Genomic DNA, 20,211 nt, shown 5'->3' with positions numbered 1-20,211 from the left:
ACACGCACACACATGCACACACACACTTATTTATCATTGGCTCTTGTGAGATATATTCCATCCCTGGTCCCAGAGCAAAAAGCCCAACATTCTTATGTTTTAAACTAAGGTCCAGAAATCTCAGATCCCACCTTCTAAATCCTGCTTAGTCAGCTGGGATCTTTCTGGATCTGCCTTTCTTCATTGAATCCCTTACTTTCCATTGACAGTTGTGATAGAAACACCACAAGCATCTGGTTTTTGCTCAGGACATTATCAGCTGAGTTCCTTCTGGTAGCAGCAATCCTGTCTTTAGGGAAGAGGAACCTGTCTCTGTTAGTATGTTTTGCTAGTGTGACTAGCCCAAGGCAAGTCAAATCAGCAAGTGTTGATTAAGCCCCTACTGTGTGCCAGGTATTCAGTCAAGGAGTTTCTGGTATAACGGAGGAGACAATCTGGAGACAGTGATGTCCAAACAAGACCCATTAGAGCTAAGCTTAGACTAGGGAAAGGATCAGTGTTAAGAAAGATGGGGAAAGGAATCTTTGAGTTGTGTTAGGAAGGTCAAATCGACGGGTCTGGGCAATAGATTGGACATGGGCAGCAGGAGGAGGGAGGGAGGGAAGGCTGACTTTGATCCTGAGTAGTGACACTCATAGTAGTAGCAGAGAAGCCAGGACAAAAAGAGTTTAGAAAGGAAGATAATGAGTTCAATTTTAGACTGTTGTGTTTAAAATGTCTCTGGATCATCCAGTCTAGATTCCCAATAGGTAGCTGATCATATAAGGCTGGAGGTCAGGAAAGAGGTAAGGGCTGGATATATAGATTTGAGAATCATCTACAGATGGTCTTTGGCCATTGAATCTAAGGGATGCAGTCAACAAGCTAAATAGTCCAAAAGGAGAAGCGGATAGAGCAGGGCTCAGGAAACCAAAGTTCTAGAGCCATTCGGATTGTACCTGACTTTTTATGGTCAATGAGCTAAGAATGGATTATTTTCCCTTTTTAAAATGCAAAAGCTATTCTTCACTCACGGTCCCAAAAAAAGCTGGCTGGAGGTTGGAACTGATCCCGAAGTTGTTGTTTGCTGAGTCTTGGTCACCCAGGGCAAGTGCCCGTGACCTAGAGTAATATCTCACAAAGAAAACTAAGGAAGAGCAGTCAGACAGGTGGAAGACCCAACGAAGAGCAGAACAAAAGAGTATCAGGCTGCACAAAAGTCCAAAAAGATGAGGGGGAGAAGAGAGAATTATATGTAAAAGAATATTGGCAGTTTTGGAGAGAGCGACATCAGTTGAACAGTGAAGTCAAAAGTGAGACTGCGGGAAGTAAGACAGAGGATAGAAAGCGAAGGCCTCGGTCGTAGACACAGCCTTCGCGAGAGGTTCATTCACAGAGGGAGGAGAGAGAGGGAACGAATGGCCAAGTGAGGATGTGTTTGAAGGCGGGAGGTAGAGACGTGTTTGTAGGCAGGATAGAGGCAGCTGGCAGACAAGAGGAGTGGGAAACGAGTGAGAATGGGAGGAGGGATAAGGCGATGTGCTGGAGAAGCCCAGGGTGGAGCCGAAGAGTTGAGCACTCTTCATGAAGGAGGAGATGGTGGCAAAAGACATGTGAGACCAAGAGAAGATGAGAGACCTCTCGGTGAATGGCTTCAGCATTTCCTCCTCTCTTTTCTTCTCTTGTTCTCCCATGTAAAAAGAGGGAGTCGGCCTGAAAGACTCAAGGTCCACTGGGGACCTAAATCGTATCATTTAATCCCTATGGAAGGTTGCCAGGGTGTTTTAAATCCTTGCAGTGGTGGTATTAGTGACTACTTGCCCTTTGTGAAGGAGCTGGGAGCAGCAGGATTCTCTGAGGGCCTTTCAGCGGCCCTTTGCTCGTAGGGATCTGTGACCCAAATGGGGTCAGCTCATACCCAAAACCCGTGAGTGAACAAAAGTGTGAACGAATGGGCCCGGTGATGGCCGAGATCCCTCCGAGCTCCGGATCCTCCGAGCCTTCAGTGGCCGTTGTCTCATTTTGAGGACGGAGTTTTTCAGAAGTTTCGTGTCCCCTCCCCGAGGACCGTGGGCAGGGAAGGCTTGCTCTCCAAAAGCCGTCCTGGGGGGAGCTTTTGTAAAAGGGCTTTGCCTTCCAGAGTGATTTACCGTCCGTTCCCTTTCTGTTTCCAAGCTTCAGTGCGGAAGAAGAAGGGTAAGGGGAAGCTCAAGCTGTGTTGTTGTGGCTGTGCTGTTGGTGACGCTGTCTGCCATCGTCCTGTCGCACAAAGTGGCCCCTTGTCACTGTGCCGTCCGGTCCCGCTTCAGTGGCCGTCCGGTGTCCCATGAGCCTCGTTGTTGTTTCCGGCTTGTCCTGTCCGTGTGATGGATTACGGCTCCCAGAGAGCGGTTCCATCCCCCAGCCCCTTTCCCCGCTCCCATCCCTTCGCCCTTCACCGTTCTCTCATCTGTGGCTCCTCCCTCGCGTGTTTTATTTTCCTCCCCAGATTCTTTCCTAACTTTCAGGTGCAATAATGGCAGTAACGCCTCCTGCTTCAGGTTCAAGACCGTCCCCACAGGGTCCGGAGCTTGGCCAGAATGCATGCCGGGGGCTAGGAACACAGCCCCTGATCGCATGTTGCTGACAAAGGGACCGTCCGTCCTCCACTTCTTCCCATCTCGCCCTGGGGACGCCGTTAGCCGGGGCTCACCTCAAGCCCTGAGGCCTCGGCTTCCTCCGTGACTCAGTCTCCCCAATGGGCTTGATGAGGATCCTCCTGTGAGGCACCCATGAGTATTGGGGACGCTGCCCTTTGTTCCATGTGCCACAGAAAATCCCTTCGGTACAGGAACATCTTGGGTCCTTCCCGTGAACAAATATACAAATAAAACACGCCCGTTAATCAGTGAGACGGGCGATTGTCCATTCTGGGCAAGCCAGCGACCCGTGATGTCACCGAGGGCAGCCCACCCCTGTCAGCCCACACGTGTACAGCCTCATGATGCAAAAACAGGAGCAGGATTTCTGAAACCGTGGCCCCTTCTTCCTTTGCATGCTCTGCTGCTGACCTGATGCTACTGAGAAGTCCCTGCCTCCGTCTCTGGGAAGCCCCATGTTATAGAAGGAAACCTTTGACCTTATCTCTGGGGAAGATGGGGAGGGGTCATCCAGCGGGTCACTCAGGCACCTGAATCACCCACACACACACTTTCCAGGAAATACGACGTGAGGTCCCCAAGCCCACTTGCCTTTTGTCTCCTTCCCTTACTCTTCACTAGAATCACTGGTAGGTTCCCTAGGCCATAGCTCAAGGCTGCTGCTCTTGGGGGCTGGGATGAAGAACTCGATGGTCAGATGATGTTCCTAAAGCAAATCCGCCTCCCTGACCGGCCCCAACCCCAGGAGTGCACACACCCGGGCCGGACTCTCTTCCTGTCCCATGATGCCCCTTTTTTCTGGGGTCTCCATTTTTCTTTCCTTTTTAGCCAAGATGGCACGGCCGGAGAGGTAGAAGGAGAGCCGGTGGCCAGTGCCCCAAGCCAGCACTTCCCCAAAGGGCACCTGCGTGGAGAGCTCGGGGATCCTTCCTGTTGGCCCCTTCCCTGCCACCAGTCTGAGGGGCGGCTGGCTGCACCTTCAGAGCTGCTCCCTTACAGCAGTACCATTGGGCAAAGTGATTCATGGAACCTGGAACAGGGATCGCAATCTTCCAAAAAAATGGGTTGCATGGAGGGCATTTCTGCAATAAGTCACCTTCTCTTAAAGGCCGCTCGTCAGATTGCAGAGTCCTTTCCCAGCAGCCTGAGCTTTTTAAGGGAAAGTCCTTAGCCACAGTCTAATACACCAGCCAAGAAGGGACCCCCTGAAAAATTATCTGTGTGTATGTTTTGAAAGTAAAAAGCTTTTTTTAAAAAGGAAGAAGGAAGGAAGGAAGGAAGGAAGGAAGGAAGGACTCCCCTGTTTAAAAAAAAAAAAAAAAAGCCCCATCTCCATCTGGCCTGCAGGAAGTAAGCCATTGTCCTGGTGCTCCTCCTTTCGGCCATGATGCTCTGGGCTGGGAACTGGGGAAGCAGAGCGTCCTCTTCCTCCCGTTGCAAGCTGGGAGAGATGGACCCTACAGCGCAGGGCCATGTCCTGAGCCTCTGGCTCTGTGGCTGCCCGTCTCCAGTGGGAGGATGGGGAGCCTGATCTCGGAATCTCCAGGCAGAAGACCAGGAGGATCCAGGCTGCAGCAACGGCTCGTACATCCTCGGAGACCTTGGTGCCATGGAATAGAAAAGTAGCCTTCTCCTTTTGTCTCTGGGTCCCCAACGCCAAGCGAAGCGCCTGGCCCTTTTTATTGATTTATTTATACTTTCTTGTCTCATCCTTCCTCTCTGGGGGGAACTCCTGGGGAGAAATCCCTGCCCAAGCAGAAATTTCTCTCTCTTGTTTAGGTTCCTGCTCTAAAAAAAAATTAATTTTTTAAAAAAATCAGTCATTCTAAATGTCAGTGAATAGTTGTGTTCTGGGCAGCCGGGAGAAGGCACATGTCAAAACACGGGCATTCTGGAGGGAAGAAGCCAGGGTTTTTTCATTAGGTTCAAAGAAAATACATGAGTTTGAAATGAAAATGTGTAGGAAAGAAAGCCTTTCTGTGTAGACGAGCCCAAGAGAGCCATCTCTGCCCCCAGCTCGATTGCTCGGGGAGGATCTGGAAAAGAACAGCAGAGAACGTCTTTGCCTCCGGCGTCATCCGGCCCAGGATGGGCCCTGGACACCCTGTGCAGGATCCTGTCCCCCGGTCTCAGCTGCGCTTGCCCTCAGTGATGGCCGGTTCAGGCTGCAGGCCTTATGGGAGAGCAGCCAGATGCAGAGCTCGGCACTGGACCCCTGGGAGTCAGCAGCAGCGGCCTGAGGCTGTGGCCACTCTCCTAACGACCTGGCCACTGTCCAGGAGCGTTCTCCATCATGTTGAAGTCAAGCTGTGTCAGCTGTTTCCTTTCCAGCAATCCACTTCAAAATTACCTGGAGATGGCCCGCCTTGAGATCAATCAGTGAGCATTTATTATGCACCTACTGTGTTCCAGGCATTGTGTTGGCAATACAAAAAGTAGCAAAGGGCAGCACCTGCCCTCGAGGATCTTCCAGGACTAACCTGTTATAAAGGGCAGAAGGTGGACAGGAGCCACGGCCTGTTTGTGACCCCCTGGCTCCTGGGACTTCCCGGCCCACTCTGTCCCATTTGATAAAGCCTCTTGCCCGCCTTTTTCTTGGAATATTTCCTCCGGGTCCTTCCTGGGCACATCGGGGCAGGGTTTTCTTAGAGCTCGAGGGCCTGAGCTCAGGTTGCTGCTCCACTCAATCCTCCCAGGCTGCAAAGCGGTGGGCTTTGTTTCTCCAGAGAAGAGCTGGAGTATTTATTGACTATTTCTGATGCTACGGAAAAGCGTACTCTTTCCACCAAAAAACAATTGGAAAATGCCTCCTCCTGCATTAATTACAAAATACAGAAATATCCTGTTGCCCCGAGCAACGAGCTTTTGCAAGAAGGCCACTGGTGCGTTTATAACCAAACTGCCGAAACCCTATTCTGCTCACCACCCCCTGCACCCTGGAGGGCCAGCAGCAATCTAGGCCGGCACCCGGGTCCCTGTGGCCCTCGCCCCAGGGACCGCTGCACAGTGCTGACCACCTGAGCTCTCACCTGACACCGAGTCTTTGTCCCCAACCGCACTAACCCCACCCCCTTGCAGAGCCTCCTGGGGCTGTATTGGTGAGGAAGCAGGAAGGAGCCACCCCACTGGCCGCCTCTCTCTGCCTTTGGCGCGTTCCCACAGGCTGGTCACAGCCACCTGGCTAATTAACTCTCCCCAAATCTGCCTTGATGCAAGGGAAGGAGTGCTTCAAGCATGAGGAGGAGTGCTTCAAGCACAGGGAGGATTCTGGGGCGGAGTGGAGGAAGCAAGTGGAGAGTGGACAAGGTGTCCTCAATGGGGCTTCTCCGTGCCAGCTCCTGCCATTTCAGCTCTCTGATCCCATCCCAAAAGTCAGCTTAGTTGGATTAGTAGGAGGAGTTTTAAAAAGTGGCCCAAAAGTCCCTGCTCCTCGATCCAAGATCCCGCTGCTGCCCATGTGCTCCAAAGTGGACAGAAAGAAAGATCTGGATACATCAAGTGAACCAAAAGTCCCTGCTCCTCGATCCGAGATCGCACCGCTGGGCACCTGCTCCAAGGCGGATAAAAACCAGAAAGGTCTGGCTACATCACATTGTATACATCCTAACAGTTTTTGTAGCATCAAAAAAATTGGGAACAAAGTAGTCTCCTGATGGTTGGGGAATGGCTACACAATCACGGCACATGGCTGGAATAGAAGCTTACCAGACCATACAAAACAATGAATACGAAGGATCCGTAAAAGCAGGGAAGACTTCCGCGAACCCATGCTAAGGAAAACCAACAAAGAGCCAAGAAAATGGTTTCTACGATGACTCCGGCAATGAGATGGAAGGAACAAACACAAACGGTGCAAAATGTGCCTCTCCTCAGCCTTTGAACAAAAGTGGGCTGTGGAGGAAGAGCATGCAGACCGGCAGATGCAGCCAGAGGGTCGGCTAGTTCTGCCGCCCGGCCTCCCTTTCTCTTTTATTCTTTGCTATTAGGGATCACTCTCTGGCCAGTTTGGAAGGGAACAAAGTATTTTGAAATGAAGGAACAAAAATAAAAATTAAAAAAATAATGAAGACACTGTTGTTTCTCTTTCCTAATGATCTTTGTTAGGTCAGGAAAGAAGTCAATTATTGCAAGGTTTTCGGGGAAAGTCGTCCATTATCGGAAGGTCCAAATTGCTCCTGGCTGCCGGCAGCTACCGGCCGTGTTCTGACTTCTGAATTGTTAGCACTTGGAGCATCTCTTTTTATTTCCTTCAGTAAGAACATTGTGAAGGGGATTTTTGTTCTGTGCCCTTCGACCTTCTAAAAGTGGGAGTTCCTGGGAATACAGATACAAGCAGAAAGAAATTCAGACCCTGCCCTCGGGGAGCTTCTGTTCTAATAGAGGAAGACATCACATCCAGTGACACTCGGGGGAGTGGAAATGAGGTCCAGAGAGTCTGGAAGTCAGGGCTTAGAGGAGACCCTCCTCCAGTGGGGGTGCCATGGACGATTCTCCGGTGAGAGAAGGAGAATGCAGGATGGACTCGTCGCCGGCCTAGTGAGAGGCGAGGTGGAGAGTCCCGGTCTCGGGTCTGTTTCAGAACTGTGATGTTAAAGCTCAGATTGAAAGATCTGTGAACTCAAGGATGTGGATCTTCCCTCACTGAGGCAGCTCACGGCCCAGGATTGGAGGTCTCCTCCCATCCTCCTCCTCAGAGGGGAAGAAGAAAGGACGCGCACAGGGGGCACCCTGTTGTGCCTGAAAGGGCTTGCCCATCTGTTACCTCATGGGGTCTGTGGAATAAGGAGTTTGCTGCCAGGAGAAGGAAGGGAGCTCATCTTCCTGGGCTGCCCAGGCTTTTTTAGGCCACTTCTCACTGGAAGGATTTCTATGTTCATCCTGATTCTCCCTGTCATTTTAAGTCAGTTTGAATCATTACTTATGTCTTGACCCAAATCATCCCGGAGGCAAACGCAGCCCTCGACCACCTGACGGCACTCGCGCCCTTCTGAGGGTAGCCACCATCGAGTTCGGAGGCTCAGACCCCTGGGTCTTTCTTGTGCACACTCAGCACAATGCCTGGCAAACTGTAGGTGCTTAATAGATGCTGCCTGACTTCCCGGCCCTGTTGTCTGTGGCCCCCGGCGTTAAGTTGCCATTTGTCCCCAGTGAAAGACTCTTCTGCAGCTGGTTTTTAGGTTGCTTTCCTTCTTGCTGGTTTTGCATTTTTTCCTCAGGATTATTTTTAGCAACCAAAAACTTGCTAACGGCCACGTGGGCCTGCCCCGGTGAAGAAGGCCCCTCTTACGCCAGCGTGGTGACCGGAGCCCAGAAGGTCCTTCAGGAGACCTGTTGTGGAACAGTTTGGGCGCCTGAATGTTCAGTTGCTCTACGTGTACAATGCCAGAGGAGGGGAGCAGGGAATGATTGATGTCCTTATATAGTTGATTTTTTTTTAGTAGAAACAGAGAACTTTATTTTTTAATCCAATATAGGTATACGGATTTAGACAATAATCTTGCTGCACAAGAAAAATCAGATCAAAAAGGAAAAAATGAGAAAGAAAACAAAAAGCAAACAAACGACAAGACAAAGAGTGAAAATGCTATTGTGTCTACGCTCGGCCCCCACAGTCCTGCCTCTGGGCGTAGATGGCTCTCTTCCTCACAAGATCACAAGATCTGGAGTCGTCTCATTGTTGGAAAGAGTCACATCCCTCTGAACTGATCCTCGTATCCTGGAAGAGCTTTCCCAGCTTCCTCTGATTAGCCCCAGAGGACAGAACTGGGAGCAAGGAGAAACATTAGGCTCCATGTCGGGAAAAGCTCCAAGTGATGAAAGGTCCAGGGAAGACCTGGGCTGGCTCGGGTAGCGACGGGCTCCTTGCTCTCTCCGAGCCAGATGTGGACGTGGCAGTGGAGAAGGCGGCCGGAGCGCATTTGGGCTTTAAAGCTCCCGGGTCCCTTCTAGCTCCGACACGCGGCGATTCCTCTTCGAGAAGCAGTCGTTAGAATTAGGGATCTGCCATATGCCAGTGTTGGGCGCTAAGGATACGGAATCTCTGTTCTCAGGGAGTTGAGTCTACCGGATAATCTGTGACCGAGAGCTTTCACTCTTGCTTTCGTGCTCCGTGCCCAAGGTTCCCTCTCAGCCCTGCCCAAGCCCCCGGCCCGCCGCAGCATGGAATGGCCCCTGCAGTCACAGGTTCTCCTTACCGGGGACGACTGGAGATCGCGCGGTCTGGTTAATGAAGGCCTCTGGGGACATCTCGTGCACGGGGGGCTCCTCCTTCCCCAGGAGCTCGAACCCAGCGAAGTCCCCCGTGGCCTTCTCCGCCAAGTCCCGCCTCTGTGGGATCGGAGCCCCGCCGCGGCCCCGGCCCGTGCACTCCGGAAGGGCTGGTCCCACCGCAGCACGTGCTGGCAGCTGGCTGAGGCACTGACAGCGGCTGATCTGTCCCCACCATCCAGGCGGCCGTTCCCCGAGAGCCCGGCAAGGGGCTTCCCCAGACGCGGCCCTCAGGTGCTGGCCCGGGGGTCACCGGCTGGAGCCCCCAGATGGGCTTCTGAACCAGCCCGAGGAAGAGGCGGGCGGCGGCCGCACCTCCTCCTGACGTCTCCTTCCTCCCGGCCAGTCCTGTCCCTCCCCTCTCCCCCACCCCCTCCATTCTCCCGGTTGCCATCTTTCTCACCGGTCTCCATGCTTTAGTCTCTCTGCACTCCAGTGTTCCCTGCGGCTCCAGAGCCAGCTCCCCGGAGCAGAAGTGTGACCCTCCCTCCAAAGGGCCCGGCCCCAGAGCCCTCACCGCCTCTCGGCCGCCTCCAGAAGAAGTGAACACTCTTGGTCCTGGTGTTTAAAGCCCCCCACGATCCGGCTCCCACTCACCTTCCCAATATTTCATTTTTGTCTCCCCCACAAACTCGGCATTCCTGCCCGAGCCAGCTCTTCCCCAAGCTCAGCGTTCGTCTGCAACCTCGGTGCCTTTGAAAGCCTTCCCCCTCCTCCTCGAATCCCTCTTTCTCTGACCTTGGAGCCGCTGCCTCCATGGACTCTTCCCCGGCCCTCCTCCTCCCCCTCCAGTCTGTGGTATACTTGCCTGTTGTGGACCCATTTCCCTGCAGTGGACTGTAAGCTTCTTGGGGGCAGGGGCCCAACGCCTCACCCAGTGTCTTGCATACAGCTGGTGTCTAATGAATGCTTGTTGGCTTGAGAAGCTCTGGCCTTGGGATCAGGAGATCTGGTGTCTAATCAATGCTCTGTCAGTATCGTGCTGAGTGAGCCCCTTTCCTCTCTGTTCCTCCATTTCCTTCTCTGCAAAACAAGAGGGTCGGGCCTCTCAAACAGCTTCCGCTTGTAATTCTGGGACTCCAATCAAGCAGAGTCTGGCAGAGGAGATGGGGGGTGGTCTGGGGATCAGGAGACCCGAGTTCCAGGCTGCCTCAGACCCCCCTCCACCTCCATGGCCGTCCTTGGCCAGTTTCCTCATCTCTGAAATGGGCGTAGCAGTAACAGCATCCACCTCCCACCGCCACCACGAAGCTCAAAATGGATCAAACCCCAAAAGCGCTTGGTAACCCTTACAGGGAGTGCGCCGAGCCCAGCTTTTATCATTGTTGTTGTTGCTGCCCCCTTCGTTGCGTCCGGAGAGCGCACCAGCAGCCAGGCCCTCGCCCCCTCCGAGCCCACAATTAAGGCGGGGTCTTCAGCCTTTCCCAGCGGCTCCCCAGGGTGGGTCTGGGGAGTCCCTGGCGTTGCTTTGGTGCCTTCTGGATGTCCGCGTGTCTCAGTGTGTGTCTCTGTGCCAGGAACGTGCTGTGTTTGTGTGTCCATCAAATGGTCGTTCCCCGTGACTCTGTGACCTCAACTTCCTCTTCTAGGGTCACCAGGGGTTTCTTTCTTGCTCCCCATCTTTTAGGGCCATCGGTCTGGCCCCCTGGCAGGCCAAGGTCCCACACAATAAGCCGTTATTGCTTGGATGGGCCACCTAGACCCGGAGCAAACCTAAAACCTTGGCCCGGTCTTGGGGCGGGGGTGGCCGGAAGCCGCTCGGAGGCAGGGGCCGACCTCTCATGACCCGGCCCCCCAGCACCCGGCCAAGCGCACGTCCTCCCGTGGCGGCCGGGCCCCCCAACAAAGCCAATCTCTGGGGGTCTCAGATCCAGAGGCAGAAACACTTGTATGAGTCTCCCCAAATTCTGGTCCATCAGCCCCAGACGGACAGCCCCAATTCCTGACCGTGACATCCTTAGGAAAATGAGAAGGCAACTAGTCCGGCTGTGCCTTCGGTGAGAATAAGTGCTGTTGGCTCTGGCTCCCGGGATGGGGAGGCAGGCAGAAGGCAGCCTTCAGGCCCTCCCACTTCTCTACAGTAGGTTGGATGGCTTGTCTTGGGGTCGTATGTGTGATTGTGTGAGTGTGAGTGTGAGTGAGTGAGTGTGTGTGTGATTGTATGTGAGTGAGTGCGATTGTGGTGTGAGTGTGAGTGTGATTGTGTATGTGAGTGAGTGTGATTGTGTGTGTGTGAGTGTGAGTGTATGTATGAGTGAGTATGATTGTGTGTGTGTGAGTGAATGTGATTGTGTGTGAGTGTGATTGTGTGTGTGTGTGAGTGTGTGTGCTTGGCTGAAAGAAATATGGATCATCCTTCTTCAACAAAGAACCAAATGCTTAATCACTGACCAATGGATTACTTGCTCGTTTCTGTGCACAGTTCTTTCACACACTCACAACCCTCTCTCTCACACACACTCACACTCTCTCACACTCACATCCTCTCTCTCTCTCTCTCACACACACAATCATACACACACACACACACAACCCCAAGACAAGTCATTAAGCCTCCTGGGAAGGGCCACGAAGGCTGGAACCTTGCTGGCCAGGGGCGGGGGCAGAGGTGGCTGTGGGGGAGCCGCCCTGATGTGCCAGGGCACCAGCTGGATGTGGAACTTGGGGCCTGGGTTTGAATTCTGACTGTTCCTGTGTCCCGGGTATGACTTTGCCCAAGTCACTTAAACTTCACTGAGCCTCAGTTTCCTTGACTAAAAAGGAGGTTGATCAAGATGACTTCCAGGCCCCTTCTAGAACCCTATGACTTTCTGACTTATTTCAGAGACCTAGAACTGTTCCTGTTCCTTGTGTGCCTTATTTCACTCTTGTACCGGATGCTCACTCAAGCATCATCCCTGAATTTAAAAACAAAAATGAAAACACACTGAAGTCGGATCTAACACCTTTGAGATCCCGGGAATGGAGAGAGAGCTCCAAGCCCAAAAGACACGAGTTCAAATTCTGCCTCTGGCCCCTAAGGGCCGTGGGACCCCGGGCAAGGTGCCCGGGCACCTCTCTGGGGCTGTAAGCCGGGAAACAGATAAGCCGGCCAGTCTCTGTACCCAAGAGCCACCTTCTGGCCTGGCCTGTCCGAGTTCAGCCCCTTTGGGGAGACTTTGAAAGGGAGCGCCAGGCCAAGGGCAGCGCCCGCCCGTCGCCACCGTCCCTGGGCGCTGAACGCCTCTCGGCCGTCCTCCCCCGGCCCCGGGGCCCCCGCTAAAGGTTTTCTTTCCATTTCTGTGTAGATTTTCACCCTTCACATTTTGAAGGTTTGAAGAAGAGGATGGTTTTTCGAGTGACCCTAAGTAACTTGGCTGCATGCAGGCTTAGCGCTCCCAGCATGCATGCGGGCGGCGGCGGCGGCTGCCCTTGCCTTGCACCCCCACCCCGGGGCTGACCTCTGGCCTTGTGAAAATGCGAAAGGCGACCTTTGGCATTGGATGACGCGGTCTCTCCCTCAGCCTCGGGAGACCCGACGTCCCGCTGGGGGGCGGGCTGGGACCGCGCCGGTTTCCTTCATTGAGAGCGACGTTTGCTCTGTTGCAGATAAAGTCGACGAGGTCGTTCCGGCTGCCAAGCCATCGAGGACGGCAGAAAACGTGACCGTGGAGTCGAGAGTGGCGACCATCAAGCAGCGGCCGACCAGCAGGTGCTTCCCGTCCGTGGCGGACATGAACGTGAGTGGGGGGAAGGGTCCCGAGGCCGTGTGTGTGTGTGTGTGTGTGTGTGTGTGTGTGTGTGTGTATGTGTGTGGTGTGTGAGTGTGTGTGAGAGAGAGTGTGAGTGTGTGTGTATGAGTGTGTTAGAGTGTGTATGTGAGTGTGTGTGTATGTGAGTGTGTGTTAGAGTGTGTGTGAGTGAGAGAGAGTGTGAGTGTGTGTGAGAGTGTGAGTGTATGTGAGTGTGTGTGTGAGAGAGAGTGTGTGAGAGAGAATGTGAGTGTGTGTGTGTGAGAGTGTGTGTGTGAGAGAGTGTGTGAGTGTGTGTGAGTGTGTGTGTGAGAGTGTGAGTGTGTGTGTATGTGAGTGTGAGTGTGTGTATGAGTGTGTTAGAGTGTGTGTGTGTATGTGAGTGTGAGTGTGTGTGTGTGTATGAGTGTGTGAGAGAGTATGTGTGTGAGTGTGAGTGAGTGTATGTGTGAGTGTGTGTGTATGTGAGTGTGTGTGAGTGTGTGTATGAGTGTGTTAGAGTGTGTGTATGTGAGTGTGTGAGAGAGAGAATATGAGTGTGTGTGTGAGAGAGTGTGTGAGTGTATGTGTGTGTGTGTGTGAGTGTGAGCATGTGTGAGCGTGTGAGTGTGAGTGTGAGCGTGTGAGTGACAGTGTTGTTTGTGTTGGGAGTTGGGGTTCTCACCCCCCTCTACCCTCCGGAAAGGAAGCCAGCAGACCTGGTGAGTCAGAACCAGGTTCAAAGTCAGCTCGGCCGCTCATTAGCTGGTTGACTTTGGGCCTCTGAACCTCAGCTCCTTCAGCCTGAGGAAAATCGGGCCCAGAGCAGCAACCTCACCATGAGCTCTGCACCGGTCAAAGCAAAGCTGTCAGTGCTGAAGAAATCCCGAAGGGGTCAGAGGGAAATCTGCTGGATCGGAAGCGGGCTCTCCTGGGGACTCTGAGACGACACCATTTAATGAGAAAGCCGGCTGGGCCCTCCAAGGAGGTAGCAAGTCAACCAGGAGAGGGCGCTGTCCGGCGCTGACCTAGGTGCTGAAAAAAACAAACCCACTTCTCATCCCCTCAAGAGGCTTACAGCGCACCCCGATAGTCACAGGTGTGGGGGACGATCACATAGATGCCCGGGAAACGTCTGGGAAGGCGTCTGGACGAAGAGAGAGTCTCTGAGCAGGAGAGGCGAGACTTGGGGGAATAGGGAATGGCTTGTTCCCACACCTAGAGCCCGGGAGAAAAGCGTCTGGAGAAATAACCAGGCATCTAACTTGACCGGAAAGAAGTTTGTCTAGCGGAACCATAAGAGATGAGTCTATAAATGTAGATTTTCCCAGACCTATTCTGAAAATAGTAGGGATCCACTGATGTTTCTTGAGTGGGGAGGGACCTGTGTCTCGGGAATATTTTCTGCAGCTGTATGGAGTGAGGATGAGTGAAAGACGGGGAGATGAAAAACAGGGAACCCAGTCAGGAAGTTATGCGAGGAGTCCCCAGGAGGGGGGATGAGTTAAGTGGAAGACGGGCCCGGGCACACCTTGAGAAGGTAGAAACGACAGAAGCCTAACAAGTGATTTTAGATTTGGGGCCAAGGAGAGCTGAAGTCAGAAATCGGGGGCTGGGAAGAAGGGGGCCTCAGTAGAAACAGGCGAGTCTGGAGAAAGGGTAGGTTTGCCAAGAAAGATAATGAGTTCTGCTTTTGCGATTGGCCAGGACACCCAAGGGAATATAGCCCAGCAGGCAACTAATGATTCCACCGCAGCGTTCAGGAGGAAAAAGCAAGTTAGCAAGGGAGAGTTGGGAGTCATCTGCAGCTTAGTAATCTTGCACCCATGGGAGCTAAGGAGATCTCTTACCGAGAGGGTGTCCAGGTGAGGACAAAATGGACCGGAATAAAGTCTCACGTGGGGGCCTGGATGAAGGCCCAACTAAGGAGACTGAGGAGAAGTCCGAGAGAATGAGAAGAGACGCCTGCAATTCCCCGGTGTTCATGGATCGATTATTGCAAAAAGCGTCCGAGAGAGGAGGGGGCACGGTGTCTGGCTACGGAGAGGTTAAGGAGGGAGAGAACTAAGAAATCACCACTGGGTTTAGCCTCAGAGCCCGCTGGTAACTCTTCATCTGAGTGATGACTGAAATCCAGACTCCAGGGGACTGAAAAATGAATAGGAGGTGAGGAAACGGAGGAGATCTGGTGTGGAGGATTCCTTCTGTGATCTGGAGGGTCAAAGGGAAAAGAGCTAAAGGCCAGCAGCTTGAGGGGATGGTAGGATCACTTTTTCCAGGGAGGGGGGGGGAAACCCCAGGTAAGGAGAGATTGCAGACTTAGAAATGGAGGAAGTGCTCCAATCCAACAGTCTCATTTTATAGTCGAGGAAACAGGCTTTGGGAGATACATCGCCCATACAGTGAGTGTCAGAGCCCGAACTCGAGTCCATACCCCATGACTTAAAATCCAGGTCTCTTTCCATGCCCTGTGAGTCACAGAGGGATGAAGGCGATGGCAATTGGGAAGCTATCCTAGGAGAGAGGCAAAGATGGAAACAAAGGGAGAGAGAGTTGGAGGTAGTGGAAATCCTGACTTTGGGGCTTTGGGCCAGGCAAGTCCAATGTAAAGTAATAGACTGGGGCCCTGCTCAGAGTCATGGATATACGAATTATAAAAAAAAATAATTATTATTATATTGAAATGCAATTGTGAAATTTAAAAAAATACAGGACCATGGATCTCTGATTTCTTTATGGAAAGGAGTATAAAATAAGGGAGGAGGAGAGATCATAGCAGAAGGCCTCAGTTTCCTCAGCACCACAGGAGACAAAGGCAAAGTAACAGGGGAGGTGTTAGGAGACTTTCAAGGAGAAGTGGTTGGACACAGTTGCTGAGGAGAGCGACAAGAAGGGAAGGAAAGGCTTGCCAGGTCCAGGCATCAGGGAAGACCCAGCCAGGATGAATGTGTAGTGGATCCGTTCACTCTGGTGAATGGTCTGGCTTCCTCCAGGGGCGTTGAACTGTAGCAGAAAGGGAGCAGAGGATACACATGGTGGAGTTGCTTCGGGGTTCATGAGCACGGAAGCAATGGGGGAAAGGCAGTCAGGGTGGTGAGTGCTGCAGGGCTGAAGCGACCAAATTCAGGGGCCAAACTAAGCTCCACAAACCGTAAAGCTCAAAATCCCTGTCGCCATATTGGAATTCCAATATGAAATTTCTGGCCGTGTAACCTTCAAGGAACTCCTGTTCCTTTCCCTGGTTTTTGGCTTTCTCACATACAAAATAAGAGGGTTCAGGGAGCCCTGAAATCTTTACTGGTAGTGAGTCTTAGGGCCCACAACCCGACATTTGCAATAAATAAGGCACAGAGAGCTGCATTGACTTATCTGTGCTCACCCACCTAACAGTGAGAAAGTCTAGAGTAAACTCAAGTCTTGGAGAGCAGTGACCCAGGAGAACACGCTCGAGACCTCCCCAACTATGACTGGCTGGAGTCTATATTCTATATTCTTTCTTCTCTTCTGTTTTCTATTCTATTTTCTATTCGTTCATTCATGAAACCAACTCAAAGTGGAGTCGAAGCCAACTTCCAAAAAAACGAGTCATTTAAACCTGGTTTCCTCAGCAGAAAGAACTAATGTGGCAGTGTTCAAAGAGGGCCAGACGAACTGATAAATGGTCAAAGGATATGAACAGAGAATTTTATGACGAAGAAATTGAAATTACTTCTAGCCATATGAAAAGCTGCTCCAAGTCATTATTAATCAGAGAAATGCAAATTAAGACAACTCTGAGATACCACTACATTCCTCTTAGATTGGCTAGAATGACAGAGAAAGATAATGCGGAATGTTGGAGGGGATGTGGGAAAACTGGGACAATGACCCATTGTTGGTGGAATTGTGAACACATCCAGCCATTCTGGAGAGCGATTTGGAACTATGCTCAAAAAGTTATCAAACTGTGCATCCCCTTTGACCCAGCAGTGTTTCTACTGGGCTTATACCCCAAAGAGATACTAAAGAAGGGAAAGGGACCTGCATGTGCCAAAATGTTTGTGGCAGCCCTGTTTGTAGTGGCTAGAAGCTGGAAAATGAATAGATGCCCATCAACTGGAGAATGGCTGAACAAATTGTGGTATATGAACGTTATGGAATATTATTGTTCTGCAAGGAATGACCAGCAGGATGAATACAGAGAGGCTTGGAGAGACTTACATGAACTGATGCTGAGTGAAATGAGCAGGACCAGGAGATCATTATGTACTTCAACAACAATACTATATGATGATCCATTCTGATGGACGTGACCATCTCTAGAAATAAGAGGATCTGAATCGGTTCCAATAGAGCAGTAATGAACTGAGCCCAGGGAAAGAACTCTGGGAGATGACTAGGAACCACTACATAGAATTCCCAATCCCTCTATTTTTGTCCACCTGCATTTTTTATTTCCTTCACAGGCTAATAGTACACTATTTCAAAGTCCGACTCTTTTTGTACAGCAAAATAACTGTATGGACATGTATACTTATATTGTATTTAATTTATACTTTAATATATTTAACATGTATTGGTCAACCTGCCATCTAGGGGAGGGGGTGGGGGGAAGGAGGGAAAAAGTTGGAACAAAAGGTTTGGCAATTGTCAATACTGTAAAATTACCCATGCATATAATTTGTAAATAAAAAAGCTATAATAAAAAAAGAAAGAAAGAAAGAGGGCCAGACGGGAAAGCAAGAGGACTAAGTTCAAATCCCATCTCAAGACCTAGAGCTTCATCCCTTTATGGCTCCTCAGGGGTTTTTTTATCTGAAAAAAAAAAGAGCATAGGAAACACCTGGCATCAGAACTGTAACTAGGGCAGGGCAGTCAGGGATACGCTCCCAACTGCAGAATTTACAAGCCACTGGCAGCATTCATCTGTCTCTCAGTAGCATAGAAGCACTTGAGCTCGGCCCCTCCCTATCCAGAATGAGTTATGCTGCCAGATGCCATATTCCCCTCCTTTCCCTCCTCTTCCCATCAGATAAGATAAGGGCATAACTCATTCCACCCATCCCGGGGCCCAGATTTATTGGCTCTGATTTTTACTGCCTTTCTTGCTTTGGAGTGTTATTAGGAGGGAAATCACCAATAAATTTGAATATGGGCACCATGTTCCTTCTGTGCCGAGGTGAATGAGAAGGAAGGACAGCTGCCAGCGGGCCCGGAGGCTGGCAGCAGCCCCAGTCACTTGTACCAAACACCGAGAGCAGAACATTTTCCGTAGAGCTCGAGGGTGTCCCTGTTGGCAGGAGATGACATGAGAGGGATGGTCCTGTCTGGGTCATTGTTTTTGCCTCCACATAAGACCAGAGTCTCAGTAGGGATGATGTCTCGCCAGGGTCTCCTCCCCTCTGGCACCTTTGGAAACACTTTGTCCAAAGGGGAAGCTCAGGTCCCTGGCCCAGGCTCCTAACCCCAGATGGTGCTCAGGGAATGTATGGAATGAATGGATAAGGAGGGGTTAAGCCCTTGAGGTTCAGGAGAAGCCCCCCCACTCTACCACTGGGATTCCCCATCCTCGTTTGAAGAGGAGAAACCTCGCCTTCCAGCTCGGAGAGGCTGGGGTCCCACAACTAAGCTCCGATCCTACGGGGGCCCTCAGAACACAGACCCGGGCCGGTCAGCCCAGGACCATGCTCCTCTTTCCCTTCCTGCCCAGCCCAAGGAACCCTGGAACCTAACCCGTTTGCTCTTTGCTTTACAGTCCATTTACGAGCGGCAAGGAATCGCTGTGATGACCCCCACGGTCCCGGGAAGTCCAAAGGCCCCGTTCCTGGGCATCCCTCGAGGTACGATGAGAAGGCAGAAATCAATAGGTAAGGCTGTGGTCATGCCCTTGAGAAGCAGCCCCCATCCCTGCCCCAGGGGGAGCACCCAGGTGGGAGGAGGCAGCCAGCCACCAAGCAAACCCCAGGGTGCCCCAGGCCCTGGGCGGCCTTCTTCCCTCTCCCCAGCAGCCTGCCCTGCCCATCGCCCCAGAGCCCAGGCTTCCCTCTCCCCCCCGAGCCCAGGCTTCCAGTCCTCCCAGCCCTCCAGGCTCATCTGACCCAGTTTGGAGCGTTCCTGCTTGTGCTACACCTTTTCTGTCTAAACCGATCCCATAAACAAAAGACATCTTGGGCAAGCGTTTTCCTAAGGTGGCGGGACTCGGTGGCCACATGCTGCTGTCAGGCCCTCGCTTCCCCTTCCAAGGTCCCGGCCCTTTCCCCGAAGTAGAGGGAATCTCTCCTGGGCCCTCCTGGGTCCAAGGCGTGCCAGAGCGTCCTCTGCTCTGGCTCAAGGCGGAGACTTGGGTTCAAACTGCGCCCGTCGGAGCCTTTTCTCTGGGACAGGCGTCATCTGGAGCCCCATTGTCCTTCCCAGAGAAAGAAAGATCAGCTTTCTCATTCGGACTCAGCCCTTTTCCTGGATAGTCCGGAATTCATTTAACGCACAAAAGTCCCCTTGGTCAGTGTCTGGGCGACTTTAGGGGAAGCTGTGCCCATGTGTGCCTGCGGAGCCCACTCTGCCATCCCAGGGACACTGCTCTGTGTTTGGGGGGCAGGGGGTGCTTTGCTCTGTCGCTTTGAGACCCGATCATCAAGAAGTGTTTTCTGCATTTCTCCTGTTAGCATGTGGCTTGTCTGTTAGCGGGCTGGGGTTCAGGCGGGCCGTGCCGCCCAGCCGGTCATGGGCGTGAGTGTAGTGTGACCACTAGGGCCCCGGTGGACGATCGGTACCTAACCCAGTTAATAACCACTGATTTCCTCTTGTCAGACAGCAGAATCTTTCTCTCAGGTTAGTGCCTCTCTCTGGTCTAAAATCTGTAATTTCAATGTAACACCCTTTGCTCCATAAGGTGTATTCGTCAATGGCGGCTCCTTGGAAACCCAACCGTTGGCCAACGCGCCCGGAGCCAGTGGCGACTCTGAGCCCCCGGCCGTCCCCAAAGCCTTGGTGATGCCCAGGATGCTTTCCCCAAGGAGTACGTCCCATTGAGAATACCCTTATCGAATGAAAGTTGTTGTTGTTTTTTTAATCTCAACCAATGATTAGTTCATCGGAGGAGTTTCTTTTACCAAAACGCTCTCATTCGGCTCCCTCTGGAAACTTGCATGCGTCCCGCCGTCACGAGACGGTCCTCTGCGTCCATCGGTGTGTGTTCTGTCTGCCTGCTTTTCACCCGTGTTCCGTTCTCATTGTTTTTCTTGGTTTTTGGATGAGTGCGAAGAAATCTTCCAGCCCCCAGGCCACACGAACTGCTGCGATTCATTCTTAAGTTGGGAAACACTTGGGCATGTTGGGAAAGACCCCTTGTGGCCAATTAGCAGCTTTCTTGCATAAGTGCGAAAGATTATTAAATTCTGGCCCAACCCCAGCCCTCCCCACACTGGCACAGCTTCACTGGGCCCCGAGGAAGCTCAAGTGGCCCCTGGGATGCCGCCAATTGTGGTGATAGTGTATTAGACAGTAAGCTGCAGACCCATGGCTCTGAACCCAAAGCTCATTGGGGAGGGGGAGAGGGGAGAATCATCCCAAACTCTGTCTGTGACTGGTCAGTTCAGCAGCCAAGAGTTGTGTCCATGAGGCCCAAAGTTCTGTCCAGG

The 20,211-nt window shown here is 52.1% G+C and overlaps 1 protein-coding gene across 5 annotated transcripts in view; it reads left to right on the top strand.

Moving 5' to 3' along the window:
• The window catches only part of SHANK2 (SH3 and multiple ankyrin repeat domains 2), a 483,554-nt gene that overhangs the window by 444,584 nt on the left and 18,759 nt on the right, over positions 1-20,211 (top strand). For 2 of the 5 annotated variants that reach the window (XM_051965791.1, XM_051965796.1), the window contains 3 exons: positions 12,474-12,604; positions 18,330-18,441; positions 19,382-19,402. In XM_051965791.1, coding sequence (XP_051821751.1) covers positions 12,474-12,604; positions 18,330-18,441; positions 19,382-19,402 — 264 coding nt within the window. Of the gene's footprint in view, positions 1-12,473; positions 12,605-18,329; positions 18,442-19,381; positions 19,403-19,463; positions 19,590-20,211 lie in introns of all 5 variants that reach the window. The other 3 variants (XM_051965795.1, XM_051965794.1, XM_051965793.1) reach the window with 3 other exon arrangements.

This window comes from Antechinus flavipes, chromosome 6, assembly GCF_016432865.1.
Source record: "Antechinus flavipes isolate AdamAnt ecotype Samford, QLD, Australia chromosome 6, AdamAnt_v2, whole genome shotgun sequence".
In the NCBI taxonomy this organism is placed as follows: Eukaryota; Metazoa; Chordata; class Mammalia; order Dasyuromorphia; family Dasyuridae; genus Antechinus; species Antechinus flavipes.
Note: the sequence above shows the minus strand (reverse complement) of the source record. Positions and strands in the feature narration are given on the sequence as shown.